The 13523-nt window shown below is 33.4% G+C and overlaps 5 protein-coding genes across 5 annotated transcripts; 4 read left to right on the forward strand and 1 right to left on the reverse strand.

The window, feature by feature from the left end:
- Positions 1-664: 664 nt before the first annotated feature.
- On the reverse strand, positions 665-2222 carry TVAGG3_0330710 (uncharacterized protein; the record flags this gene model as incomplete). The annotated part of the gene is made up of 1 exon (XM_051230424.1): positions 1551-2093. The coding sequence occupies one exon, from the start codon at positions 2091-2093 to the stop codon at positions 1551-1553; it is 543 nt and encodes a 180-aa protein (XP_051100154.1).
- A 3985-nt stretch (positions 2223-6207) lies between these two features.
- Positions 6208-6870, forward strand: TVAGG3_0330720 (uncharacterized protein; the record flags this gene model as incomplete). The annotated part of the gene is made up of 1 exon (XM_051230425.1): positions 6394-6759. The coding sequence occupies one exon, from the start codon at positions 6394-6396 to the stop codon at positions 6757-6759; it is 366 nt and encodes a 121-aa protein (XP_051100155.1).
- A 1431-nt stretch (positions 6871-8301) lies between these two features.
- On the forward strand, positions 8302-10498 carry TVAGG3_0330730 (saposin-related family; the record flags this gene model as incomplete). Its single annotated transcript, XM_001325853.2, has 1 exon — positions 8339-10444. The coding sequence occupies one exon, from the start codon at positions 8339-8341 to the stop codon at positions 10442-10444; it is 2106 nt and encodes a 701-aa protein (XP_001325888.1).
- A 377-nt stretch (positions 10499-10875) lies between these two features.
- TVAGG3_0330740 (ribosomal large subunit biogenesis) lies at positions 10876-11818 on the forward strand (the record flags this gene model as incomplete). The annotated part of the gene is made up of 1 exon (XM_001325854.1): positions 10903-11760. The coding sequence occupies one exon, from the start codon at positions 10903-10905 to the stop codon at positions 11758-11760; it is 858 nt and encodes a 285-aa protein (XP_001325889.1).
- Positions 11819-11970: 152 nt separating this feature from the next.
- Positions 11971-13310, forward strand: TVAGG3_0330750 (uncharacterized protein; the record flags this gene model as incomplete). The annotated part of the gene is made up of 1 exon (XM_001325855.1): positions 12620-13276. The coding sequence occupies one exon, from the start codon at positions 12620-12622 to the stop codon at positions 13274-13276; it is 657 nt and encodes a 218-aa protein (XP_001325890.1).
- Positions 13311-13523: the final 213 nt, after the last annotated feature.

A 13523-nucleotide genomic window follows, 5' to 3' on the forward strand; every position in this document is an offset into this window, starting at 1 on the left:
TTTTTAGTAGATATAAACAGAGTTATTTATTTTAATTTACCCCCAACTTCCAAATAACTCCATAACTTATTTAGTTTGTATTCTTCTTCTGCTTCAAGTGATGCAAAAAATTGTCTTAATTATATCTCAGAAAATGCTCTGTTTGAGTGGAGAAAGACTTAGGATCAGGTAACAATTTTACTTCATATAAAGCAAATAAAAGACCAACTAGTTATGGAAAAAGTGAAACATTTGATTAACATAATCAACTCCCAAAAGATCTCAATCAATGGATTGATCAATATCATAATAGTGATGTTATTGATTTTAAGTTTCAATAAATAATTAAAAATTGATATATTGACAATAGAATTCCAAGATCATTTTAGGAATGATTTATCTCATTAATCTATGAATAGTTGCAAGGAAATATTTCCGAACTTAGACATTGTTAACAAAACAATCTTCATGATCTATTACATCGTTAATTTGGTAACATCATTGTTTGATAAATTTAAATTAGGAAATTGATATATATTATTTTACAGCATGAGAGTTAAGTTCTTTCTTTCTCCATTAAAGCACATGATATATGCAATAGATATAGTCAAACTAGCTCCACAATAGATTTCAACAATACCATATTATCATTATTAATAATGAATACGCGAGACCATTTTCATTTTTTTTTGTTCGATGGGCCAATAATTGTTCTTTAGTTAGGGTGCTAGATTGAGCATCAAAACCAAAACATCCCATATATATTGCACACCTTTCATGAATAATGAATTTTGACGAAATCTATCATCAATTGGATTACAGTTGCATCAAAAAAGAACCCCATTTTTGCTTAAATTCAATATTATCATTAAAACCAGTACTATAATCATGTTAGAATTGCCAATATATCTACATTCACATGTGATGCCATTATAAACTTTCAAAAAACAGAAGTTATCCATCAAATTCTTATGAAACTAATATCAAATAAATGAAATTTGAGTTAAATTATATCAGTCGAGAAATAGGTACAATCTCAGATCGATAAACAATTTTCTATTGATATAACAAGCACTAATAAGTATCTTGTATGGCACGCATAATAATTTACCAATTCATCTATTTATACGCCGAATCTTTTGAAACACAAATTCATACAAATGCTTTCTCAGATACATTTACAAAATCCTATATATTGCTAGATATAACAGACTGCAGCTATAGAAACTGAAATGATTTTTCAATCACAAATACATAATTTGAAATGTATTTTGCATCATGTACAAAGAAATTGTTTCAACAAGTTTCACTGATTATAATGATTGATTTATAACATATGAAATAGAAAATTCATTAATATGTGGGTTCTAGAATGGAAAGCTGGAATGATTCTTGATTTAAAAGCTAATACAAAATAAAGATTCAATCATTTTGAGTTTATTTAGCTTGCTTAAGTAAATCGATTATTAATACTGTTTAATAATCCAACTAAATTATTTAAGCTAATAGATTATGATTTAAAATAAATATAATTTTTTTTAATAATAAAATAACAAACAAATATTTATAAATTAGGCAAATGTAAGAGGAAGCGATGCTCGTGCATTTTTGGCTCGGTTTCCAGGCAAATTTAGCAAAGAATCAGGATAATTTCGAATTGTAGATCGAGTATATTCTTTAGATTCTGATTCAGAGTGGAGAACTCTTTCAACACAGATGAGTCCTGCAGCATCTTCTGCTGTGAATCGATGTTGGGGTTTTGATTGAACAGAGTTTGCAAGCCTAAACATAGATTTGTTCTTTCTAGGTTTAACCTTTAATTCATCAATCATCGTCTTAAGATTTGTTAATGAATAATTTGAAGATTTAGGGTTGATATTAACAGCTAAATGACCCAAAGGTTCATTAAGCTTTTCATCGTCAAATATTGATGGAACTTCTCGATCATCTTTCATTTCCATTGATAAAAAATCAATGGGTTCTGACATTAATCTTTGTTGATTTGGAGATAATGGCTTTTGCTGAGGTTTACTAGGTTCAACTATAGTTACCTGACGTTCTACAACAATTGGATTTTTCTTTGGTATAGTTTTAGATGCATGGATGACTCTCATTTTGAAAAAACGATTTTTTGGAACTCTTCAGCTCGGAAGGAGATATAATGAATAGATGATATTTTTGATTAATTTATGAAAGCTGTCAACTTAAGATCCCTATTAGTGAAAGACAAATTCCTTACACTATGAATTTTTTAAAACAAAATATATTTTCATTTATACCATTCTCAAGTCTATTGAAAACACAATGTGTTATATTTTTGACAAAGTTTTTGAATGCGTGGCAAGAGTTTAATGTTTTGGAGAGTAAATGATATCAATTTCTATTCAAAACAATTAAATCAGATCATGGAAATGTTCATTTCTATTTCTATGCAACATTCGAACATGAATATAGAATCATAGATATTGCAAATCAATTTATTAAAATATTCCAATTTCGTATTCAAATTGTTTTGAATTAATTATTATTTGATATGCTCTCTTGAATACCAACTATGAATTTCATCATATTTGTTTTAGATGATACAACAAGAATCCGATAAGTTTAATTTGATTAATTAATTTCTCATGCCAAATTAGAGAATTCTCTTTGTGAAGAGGTTTTATATTTAATTCATATATTTTTTAGACGGCAGAAGTGGCTAAACAGCCCTCAGAAATTTCGTATGAAAAATAAGGTTCTCTAAAGATTAAATGATTCGCAGCAGCGTTATAAGAATAAAATATGGATAGGACATCATATCATGATTTCACTCTGATGTGAAATGGCATTTCATTAATTCAGATTTATAAAAACTTATATTTGGCTATTTAAACCGTATAAATGCATTAAGCAATCTATTGAAACATGGGGTTGATGGTTGAAATTCCTATATTCACTGAATTTGAATGGACTTCTGTTATTTAACTGCAAAAGTGATTTTTATCACATAAAAATAAATATATCTAGCAAGTAATACCATTATTCGATGAAACAAAGTAATTTTATAGAGAATTTAAATATTTATTGAAATTAATCTAAATTATTGGTCTTTCTTAAAAGGAAATATCCACTTTTTTAAACGCTCAAATAATAGAAAATAATTTCAAAATATATAATACCCTCAATTTTTGACTTTTGCAACTTTTTCATGACCCTACCCAGGTATCTAAAATACCATTTATCGCCTGAAAAGCACCCTTAATTTATGCCAATTGACAAAATAAAGATATGTTTAGAATGCTGATATGATGGAGAATCATGCTGCATCATTATTGGCCAGCAATATATAATATTTAAGAAATCTACGAGATTATCTGATTTCATGAAACTCAATGTATACTAAGTTTCAGACTTTGAAATTTTAACATGTTGATATGGGTACATAGGGTTTATGATTCCAGTCATTTATTTAAAAAATTACAAAAATGAATTAATATGATGTGAGTAACAATGGTAATAAACGCTTAATTACTAATATATTATTTCTTGGTAGGAATGAAATGTTTTGGTGACATTTATAGAAGTTAAGCTGAGAATCAAAAATGCAAAAATTATTTTAAATATTACAAGCATTATTTGATGTCATTGAGTTTAGAGTCGTGTAGATATATGAGTACAATATGTTATTGATGTATATATGCAATAATTGTGAAAATGAAATGTGAATCTCAAGATGAGTTGCATGTTACTGCGCTATAATTTGAATTCAATACGTACATAACATTACTAAATGTATTTTAAGATAATACAAAAAATTAAGCTTGCAAAAAGATATCGAAATGTAATTTTCATTAGATTCAAAGTTCTGAATAGATTTTGATTTTAACTATTGATGAGTTTGTCAAACCTCTATAATAATAGAATGTAGAACTAATTAAATATAATTAATAAAAAAATACAAATTTAAGTGATATTATAAGAGATATATGTGATGTTACCAATATGATATGATATTGGAGAACTGATAGAATTGTGATGTGAGACTAAATATGATTTTATTATGAATAGGAGAATAATATTAGAAGAATTTCTTGAATTTAATGTATCTGAATATGTAATTGGGCATATATTCTATATATATATTGGTAGGTTAACTAGAAATAAGAAGATGAAAGATTGTTAATGAATAATATGAGATTAAGCGAAAATATATTGTTCTAATAGATGAGTGTTGAGATCCAATATATATGAAGAGGGGGATGTGAGAGGAAATATGTATATTTAATAAAATAAGCGATGAGAGAAAAAATAACAAAGATTTATATGAAATTTTGAGTATTGAAAAAGCTCGATTAGTGATTTTATGTCTGTTAAAGGAATAGATATTCTAGGAGAAAGATAAATTGAATTAAAGAAGAATAAAAAAAGTTGATTAAGATTGATAAAAATATTGAATTGTATGACAATGGAAAGAAGGAATAAATTGGTGTTGGTATGACGGTATCATTTCGGGAGACATTGCCTCTGCATGTCTCCCAGAATTGGACAATCTTCTGCAATCAGAATGTGATTGCAAAACTTTGACCGACAAGAGTGTATTGTGCACTCCTGTCGGTCGCAGTGTCTCATTCTGGGAGACATTGCCTCTGCATGTCTCCCAGAATGGAACAATGTTCCGCATTGATAACTTGAACGCGGAAGTTTGACCGACAAGAGTGTATTGTGCACTCCTGTCGGTCGCAGTGTCTCATTCTGGGAGACATTGCCTCTGCATGTCTCCTAGAATGGAACAATGTTCCGCATTGATAACTTGAACGCGGAAGTTTGACCGACAAGAGTGTATTGTGCACTCCTGTCGGTCGCAGTGTCTCATTCTGGGAGACATTGCCTCTGCATGTCTCCCAGAATGGAACAATGTTCCGCATTGATAACTTGAACGCGGAAGTTTGACCGACAAGAGTGTATTGTGCACTCCTGTCGGTCGCAGTGTCTCATTCTGGGAGACATTGCCTCTGCATGTCTCCCAGAATGGAACAATGTTCCGCATTGATAACTTGAACGCGGAAGTTTGACCGACAAGAGTGTATTGTGCACTCCTGTCGGTCGCAGTGTCTCATTCTGGGAGACATTGCCTCTGCATGTCTCCCAGAATGGAACAATGTTCCGCATTGATAACTTGAACGCGGAAGTTTGACCGACAAGAGTGTATTGTGCACTCCTGTCGGTCGCAGTGTCTCATTCTGGGAGACATTGCCTCTGCATGTCTCCAGAATGGAACAATGTTCCGCATTAATTGAACGCGGAAGTTTGACCGACAAGAGTGCATTATCCAATCTTTTTTGTCATATACCTCAACCCACAAAGACAAAACCTTACATAAAATAGGTAAACTTTGGTTTTCACTTAATAATGTTTATTTTTAATTTTTTGTTCTTTATATAACTTTTTCTTCTACTAAACTATTTTACAGACTCTACTGAGCTATCCTCACATATACCTGTGACAATAACACATATATACTCCCTTCATATTCTGATCTCATGACATATTACAGCACAAACTATAATTATACAACATACCTCATAAAGTCTGATTTTACCCCTATCTAAGCGTTCAAAACCTATTTTCCCCGCGTAATCTGATTCTTCTGGCTCTGCTGATTCGATTTCTGCTGTCAGATCGTGAAAATATGCATCACACAATGAGATAAACACAAAATACACAACTTAATATTTTCCTTAAAATTTCTCTTCAAGTTCATACTGAAACAACATCTTTTTTTGAAAATACAATTTTTTCAAAAAATGTATGAATTCAAAAGTGCATACTATATCTAGTCATTACCCAACATTAATTTTGTATTTTAGTTTTTAAGATATTCATTTTATTATACGTCTTATTCAGAAAATTAAATATATTTGTGAGGGAAAACGGAGGAAATAATAAATATGTCAAGATCGAGGAATTGACAATTTTAAGGAAAATATTAAGTTGTGTATTTTGTGTTTATCTCATTGTGTGATGCATATTTTCACGATCTGACAGCAGAAATCGAATCAGCAGAGCCAGAAGAATCAGATTACGCGGGGAAAATAGGTTTTGAACGCTTAGATAGGGGTAAAATCAGACTTTATGAGGTATGTTGTATAATTATAGTTTGTGCTGTAATATGTCATGAGATCAGAATATGAAGGGAGTATATATGTGTTATTGTCACAGGTATATACGTGAGGATAGCTCAGTAGAGTCTGTAAAATAGTTTAGTAGAAGAAAAAGTTATATAAAGAACAAAAAATTAAAAATAAACATTATTAAGTGAAAACCAAAGTTTACCTATTTTATGTAAGGTTTTGTCTTTGTGGGTTGAGGTATATGACAAAAAAGATTGGATAATGCACTCTTGTCGGTCAAACTTCCGCATTCATAACTTGAATGCGGAACATTGTTCCATTCTGGGAGACATGCAGAGGCAATGTCTCCCAGAATGAGACACTGCGACCGACAGGAGTGCACAATACACTCTTGTCGGTCAAACTTCCGCGTTCAAGTTATCAATGCGGAACATTGTTCCATTCGAGGAGCCCTCGAAAAGAACCTCACATCGACTCTCTCTTTCCGGCATCTTTACCTCATAGAAAACTGCTCGTTCGCAACTTTGTGTGCAATCTAAGAGATGATTGCGGTAAAGATGCCGGGAAGATTGATGCTGCAGCCCCAGGCCGCACTCAGATTTCATCCCGCTACACAATTGTTCATCCAACAACTGTCATAGAGGTTGAAATTTTCGACCAGAAGTGAAACATATCATTTTTAAGACTGCGGCGCGCAAGCAAGTTTGAACCTTTCAAGGGTGATCAGTCCTTTACTCATTTCAAGACCTCTTGTTGCCTGATAAAACGATACTTCCTTCCTTGTGGGCCATTGAAAACCGCCCAAGCCGTCACAACTTGCTTCCTAAATTTTATTTGCGGAGTAATTATCATGCATATTTTATCGGATAATAATATCAAAGCTAAATTTCATATTATTTTTTAAAGATATGCATTTTCTGTCTAAATTTATTTTTTCTGTTTCCAATTCACGGAATAATATTCTTACAAGCATATACATAGCTAATATATATCATTTTAATAATAATAAAACCAAAATGATGTATTCTTCATATAGTTATTTAAAATTCGTTAACTAGAATTGTATTCAGAACGAGGCAAAGTTAGGAGATACATAAAAACCAATAACTCGATAAGTGATACCTTTTTTCCTGATATATCTATATGTGTTAATGTCAAACACGATTTGGAAAAATTAATTCTTTAAATCGGCTTAAGAATAAGACCAACATCAAAAGCATGGTTAATAAATTAATAAATCAATGTTTAATTACCGATTCATGCATTTTTTTCAAAATTTCAAATTTCAAATTTTTGTTTCTCGAAAATATTAATTGTTTCCACTAGATTAACAAATAAACAATAAATTGGATTAATGTAATGTCCAATCATTCATTTTAAATTTTAGATTTAAAACAATATTTTTCTCCATATTATGAACTTGCAGGATCCTTTGAAATCTCATGATTTCATCTGTGACTTTCGTTTTCTATAAATTTTGATAGTCTGTAATGATGTTCGTTGTAAAGTCACGCAGAACTCATTCAAATGAAAATAATTTATTTTTGAAGAAAAAAATACTTTAAGATCAATTAATAGAAGAATAATATTTTATAGAAATGCGAAACTAAAAATTCAATCTTTTCTTTCAATTTTGTTGTTGTTTTGAAAAAATTTAATTCTGTAAAACAATTGAATACTATCATCGTTAGCCTTATAAACCTAAAATTTATATCTCATTATGATTTGTTTGCAGTAACTTTGCCATTTTACAGATTAATTGATAAAGAGTTGATCGCATTTAAACAGGATGCAAGCTATACCATTATCTCCTTAACTAATTCCGCTAAAAAATTCCGACAATATTATAAACCATCTTTTGTTAATGTCACAATTTTAATAACATAACATATCAACTCATGATTAGTGCGTAGTTCAATATTTTCGGATTATGGATATTTTTCAAACTTTTTATTTGAATGGTTTACTCATCTGATTCCAAATTATCCAAAACTAAGTAATATTACAAAAATGATCGCTGTGCACTTATATGCAAAATATAATCATCAATTATGAAACACTCTGAAAATACTTAAAATAATTATTTCTATTTTTTAAAAACATATAAGAATTATACAATATTAGCCAATTATAATTCATCCAAGATCGCTATTTCTGTGAAACTGGGGGTTTTGACATTGAATTTTTGAAGTTGCAGTTACATTCTTGAGAAAAAAGCGGTTTTGACGAATTTGTTTTCATTTCGAATGTTTGTCTTTTTATCTGTTTTAGCTCTTTCAGCTGTAGATAAAGACAGATGTAGCCTCTGTCAGACAGGCTTAGGCATTGTTCACGATGCCATCAATGCTGGCTATGATGATAAGCAAATCGTTGATGCCCTTAAGGCCAGCTGCCCAACATTACCATCTCAATATGTTCCAATTTGCAATGCTTTTCTTAAAAACATCGAACACATTCTTGCTGAAATTCGTGCCGGAAAGGACGACAAAGCAATCTGTGCTGAATATTCATTATGCGCCCAGAAGCCAAAGGTTGAGGCTGCCAACGGTCTCATCTGCGACCTCTGCGTCGACCTTCTAAAGAAGGTTGAGGAGATCATGGTTAGCACAAAGATTGAAGCCGATGTTATCGCTCTTGCAACCAAGTACTGCGAGAAGCTTTCTGCTCCATATTCCACCCTCTGCGACTCCCTCGTCAAGCAGTATGTTCCAATGATCATGCAGTACCTCGAGCAGGGTCTTGAGCACATTGAGATCTGCCAGAAGATTTCTCTCTGCGAAGCCTCAAAGAAGTCTCGCGCTGCTGACCCAGTTCTCTGCGATCTTTGCACAGAACTTGTCAAGAAGATCGAAGACATCATTGACGATACACAAGTTGAAGCCGATGTTGAGAAGCTCGCCAAGGAATACTGCGACAAGCTCCAGTCCATCTATGCCACACTCTGCGAAACACTCGTTTCCCAGTATGTTCCACAGATCATGCAGTGGCTTGACCAAGGCATCGAACATCTTGAGATCTGCCAGAAGCTCCACGTGTGCTCATCCTCCTCCTACAAGGTCAAGGACACAATTCTTTGCGACCTTTGCACAGACCTCATCGCCAAGATAGAAGAAATTATCAAGGATACAAAGCTTGAGGAAGATGTTGAGAAGCTCGCTAAGGAATACTGCGACAAGCTCGGCACAATGTACTCTGCCCTCTGCGAAGCCCTCGTTACACAGTACGTTCCACAGATCATTGAATGGCTTGACCAGGGTCTCGAACACGCCGAAATCTGCCAGAAGCTTCACATGTGCGCTGCCACAAAGGTTGCCCGCCAGCCCGAAAACGGCCTATTATGCAACTACTGCGTCACAATTGTCCAGTACATCGAGAAGCTCATGCTCGACACAAAGGTCGAATCTGAAGTCGCCAAATTAGTTGAGAAGTTCTGCGCCGCGTTTCCAGTCTTCTCTGGTGTCTGCGACAAGATCGTTGAGAAGTACGTTCCAATCATCATGCAGTGGCTCGAACAAGGCCTCGAACATGAAGAAATCTGCAAGAAGCTCGGTTTCTGCACAAACGCAATCAGAGCATCTTCCAACAGCTTCGTCTGCGACCTCTGCACAGAGCTCGTTGCTAAGGTTGAACAAATCATGGTCGACACAAAGCTCGAGAAGGATGTCATCGCTCTTGCCCAGGAGTACTGCGAGAAGCTCGCTGTTCCAATGTCCACACTCTGCGACTCCCTTGTTGCCCAGTACGTCCCACAGATCATGCAGTGGCTCGAACAAGGCCTTGAGCACCTCGAAATCTGCAAGAAGATCTCCCTTTGCCCAAAGAACGCCCAACGCTCAAACAGCTTCGTCTGCGACCTCTGCACAGAACTCGTTGCCAAGGTTGAGGAAATCATGGTCGACACAAAGCTCGAGAAGGATGTCATCGCTCTTGCTCAGGAGTACTGCGAGAAGCTCGCTGTTCCAATGTCCACACTCTGCGACTCCCTTGTTGCCCAGTACGTCCCACAGATCATGCAGTGGCTCGAACAAGGCCTTGAGCACCTCGAAATCTGCAAGAAGATCTCCCTTTGCCCAACAACATTCGAATTGAATGTCGCCCGCATCCCAATCTCATACGAGAACGGCGTTACATGCGATGTCTGCAAGGACTTCTTCAAGTGGGCTGAGGACGAACTCGAGAAGTACACAGTTCCATACCTTTGGAAGCTCGTCAACGAGAAGTGCCCCAACGTCCCATACCTCCGCCAGTTCTGCAAGATCATCAACGTCCAGAACATTGAGACATTTGTAAACCTCCTCATCTCCCAGGCTCCACCAGCCAAGTGCTGCCAGTTCCTTAAGATCTGCCAGTAAAACCTTCTGACTAATCTCTAAGTTTTAAAGTTTGATTTTATTTATCTTCTCTAACTTGAAATTCTTTTATCTTTTTATCCAAGGTAAAAAAGAATTAATCAGAACTTATTTTTAAATCTATGCTTTCATTTATTATGGTTTGATTAATAATTTTGTTTTGATCATGATCTGTTATTTAGATTTAATATAATAAATAGACTTATTTATATAAGATATTATTAAACACGAGAGATGAAGGTCATAACTCAATGAATTATTTCATTGCTTTTGCAAAAATCAAAATTTCTTTTGTAAATCTCAATAAATAAAATCTGCACAGGTAAGACATTTTATTTTTAAAGAAATTAGGTCGCTGTAATTGATGATGGACATATAAAAAGTGTCTCTTTAGTGTCCTTCAAAATTGAATTCATCAAAAATTTTTGGTCGAAAAAAAAGCAAAAATCTAATAATTTTTGATGACACTCCCTTGCAACACATGCCGCATGAGATTCGAGTCAAGAGCACTCCTTACAGAGCACTATCACTCTGAATTACACCGCACAAACCTTGTTTTAAAGTCTCGTGGCCAAGATCCAATCACTGAAGAACAATTCATTGCTCTTCAGAAGAAGAAAGAGGAAGAAGCCGCTGCACTTGCACCACCACAACCAGAGATGCCACCACAAGATGAAGAAGAAGATAAAGAAGAATTCCACTACGAACTTTGCCGCGATATCCCAGACACAGAATGTTTGTTCTGCGGCAAAGAGTTCGAAAATGCCGACTTATGCTTAGAGCATATGGCATCTCACGGATTTCGCTTCTGTTATCCAGATAAACTTGCTGATAAGGCAGGTTTGCTTGCCTACCTTGGCGAAAAGATCGGTGTTGGCCACTGCTGCCCAAGCTGCAGCAGACAGTTCCAGTCCCTTAAGTCTGTCCGCAATCACATGAAAGACAAGTGCCATTGCAACTACGAGTATGATGAAGAAGTCGAAGAATTCTACCAAGAGGAGATGGGCATCGTATTAGCTCAGCCAGGTGTCGTAGATTCCGTTGGAGAACTTCATCTTCCAAATGGAAAGATTTATGGTCATCGCGCTTACGCAAGATACTACAAGCAGAGACAACCAGATACAGAGGCTTTTCAACGCTCTGCTCGTCGCGCTATTGCTGGTCCTGAAATGTCACGCGAATCAGTCGATATTGCTAAGGATAGAGTTATGCGTATTAGAGAATACTACAAGCAGAAGTACATAAACAAGAAGATGATGAGACTTACAACTAAGGATTACCATCCATTCTCTGATATGCGTAGAGGTAACGCCGTTTGAGCAATTATCGTTTTATTTATTATGCAGAACTCTTTTATTCTTGCAAATCTTATAAAGGTGATATAATTAATGTTCATTTTTTATAATTTAAATATCCATTTATTTTTTCAACGAATATATAGGAAGTCATGATATTATTACCTAAAGTATATCTTGATTTTACAATAATATGTTCATTTTTCATTAAAGATTTTCATCATTCATTTGTTCTAAATATTCTATGGAAAATCAAGTTAATGAATGGGATGAAATCAATGAAAAAGCAAAATCAAACAATAATTTAGATAATCATAGCATTGATTTCATAAATCCGAATGATATTGTTGATTATCTAAACGATCCTTCCAAAACTTCACTTACATTAGACTACATTTACAATAAAATTATCAATCAGACTCTAGATTTTCAAACTTTCTCGACATTTAATTTTATAGAAAAAATTATTGATTTAACAAACGAGTCAAATGCAAATGAAATCACGACAAAATCATTTAAGGTATTATATCTACTGACTAAAATCAATCATTTAGATGAAAATCTGATTCATCGTCTTTATTTATTTTGCATTGAACACTTAACTAACATATCGAACCGATCTATATCAGCTATATATGCATTATTATTTAACATTCTTCGAATTGATCAATTTCGTAATATTTTCATTCAAAATTATGAACTAATTGAGACAATTCTCAATCAGATTCAATCCGTAAACGAACCAAATCTGCATCAATTATACTTAATTTTAATTATTGTTGTTTCAAAACCAGTGACCAAAGATTTTGCTTTATCAATCTGCAATTCAATAATAAATTTGCAATGCTCGAGTGACTTGCTTACCATTATCTTTTATCTTCAAATGCAATATCCAGATATAATTTTAAATTTTGATAGTTCTGTTGTATTAGGCGCAATTACTGATTCAATGAAGCAAGAAACCGTTTCTGAATCATTAATAGCCGTAAATCTCCTTTCTCTTATTATTCACAGCGATATCGAGTTTGATTTCGATTTTGCTCCATTAATTGATCTTGCGGAGTTAAAAGACACAAAACTAGAATCAGCAGCTTTATTTTGTTTATCAGAACTCGTTCTAAAGAATTCTGAAATTTTGAATCAATGTTTAGAGAGAAACATCATTCAAATTGCAGAATCTAAAGCAAATTCTCCATCCATAGTCCAAAAAGAGGCAATTCGACTATTGGCAGCTTTCATTTGTGGAATGACACGATCTCAAATGGAAAATTATATTTCTCCTGTTTCTATGAAGTTGTTATTGCAAGGTCTTGATTACGATGATTCAGAACTATTAAAATCAGTAATACAAGCAATGGATTGCATTTTTAGACCAAAATGTGGCGATTTTTTCAATTTATTTTATTCTTTATTTTTAGAATGTGATGGCTGGACATCAATTAATAGTATGATGTGCAATTATGATGATCACTCCATTCAATTCTTATCAACTGCTTTTTATCATAATTATTCTGATATTGAGTCTCTCAATGAAGAATGATTTATATATCTTGTTCTTTTAAACATTATTTTACCATGAAATACCATATTTAAACTTTTTAGTCATTAATTAGCACAAAATATACGTGATATAAAATTTTTATATAGAGTTATGATAGAATCTGGTACGCAATCTATAAGAATATGTCTATTGCAGTTCAAACATTACTATATACTATCATAAAATTCATTTCTTTTTGAATGAAAAAATTTATAATTCCAAAATATTGAAAATCATTAAACTTATG

This window comes from Trichomonas vaginalis, chromosome V, assembly GCF_026262505.1.
Source record: "Trichomonas vaginalis G3 chromosome V, whole genome shotgun sequence".
Lineage (NCBI taxonomy): Eukaryota > Parabasalia > Trichomonadida > Trichomonadidae > Trichomonas > Trichomonas vaginalis.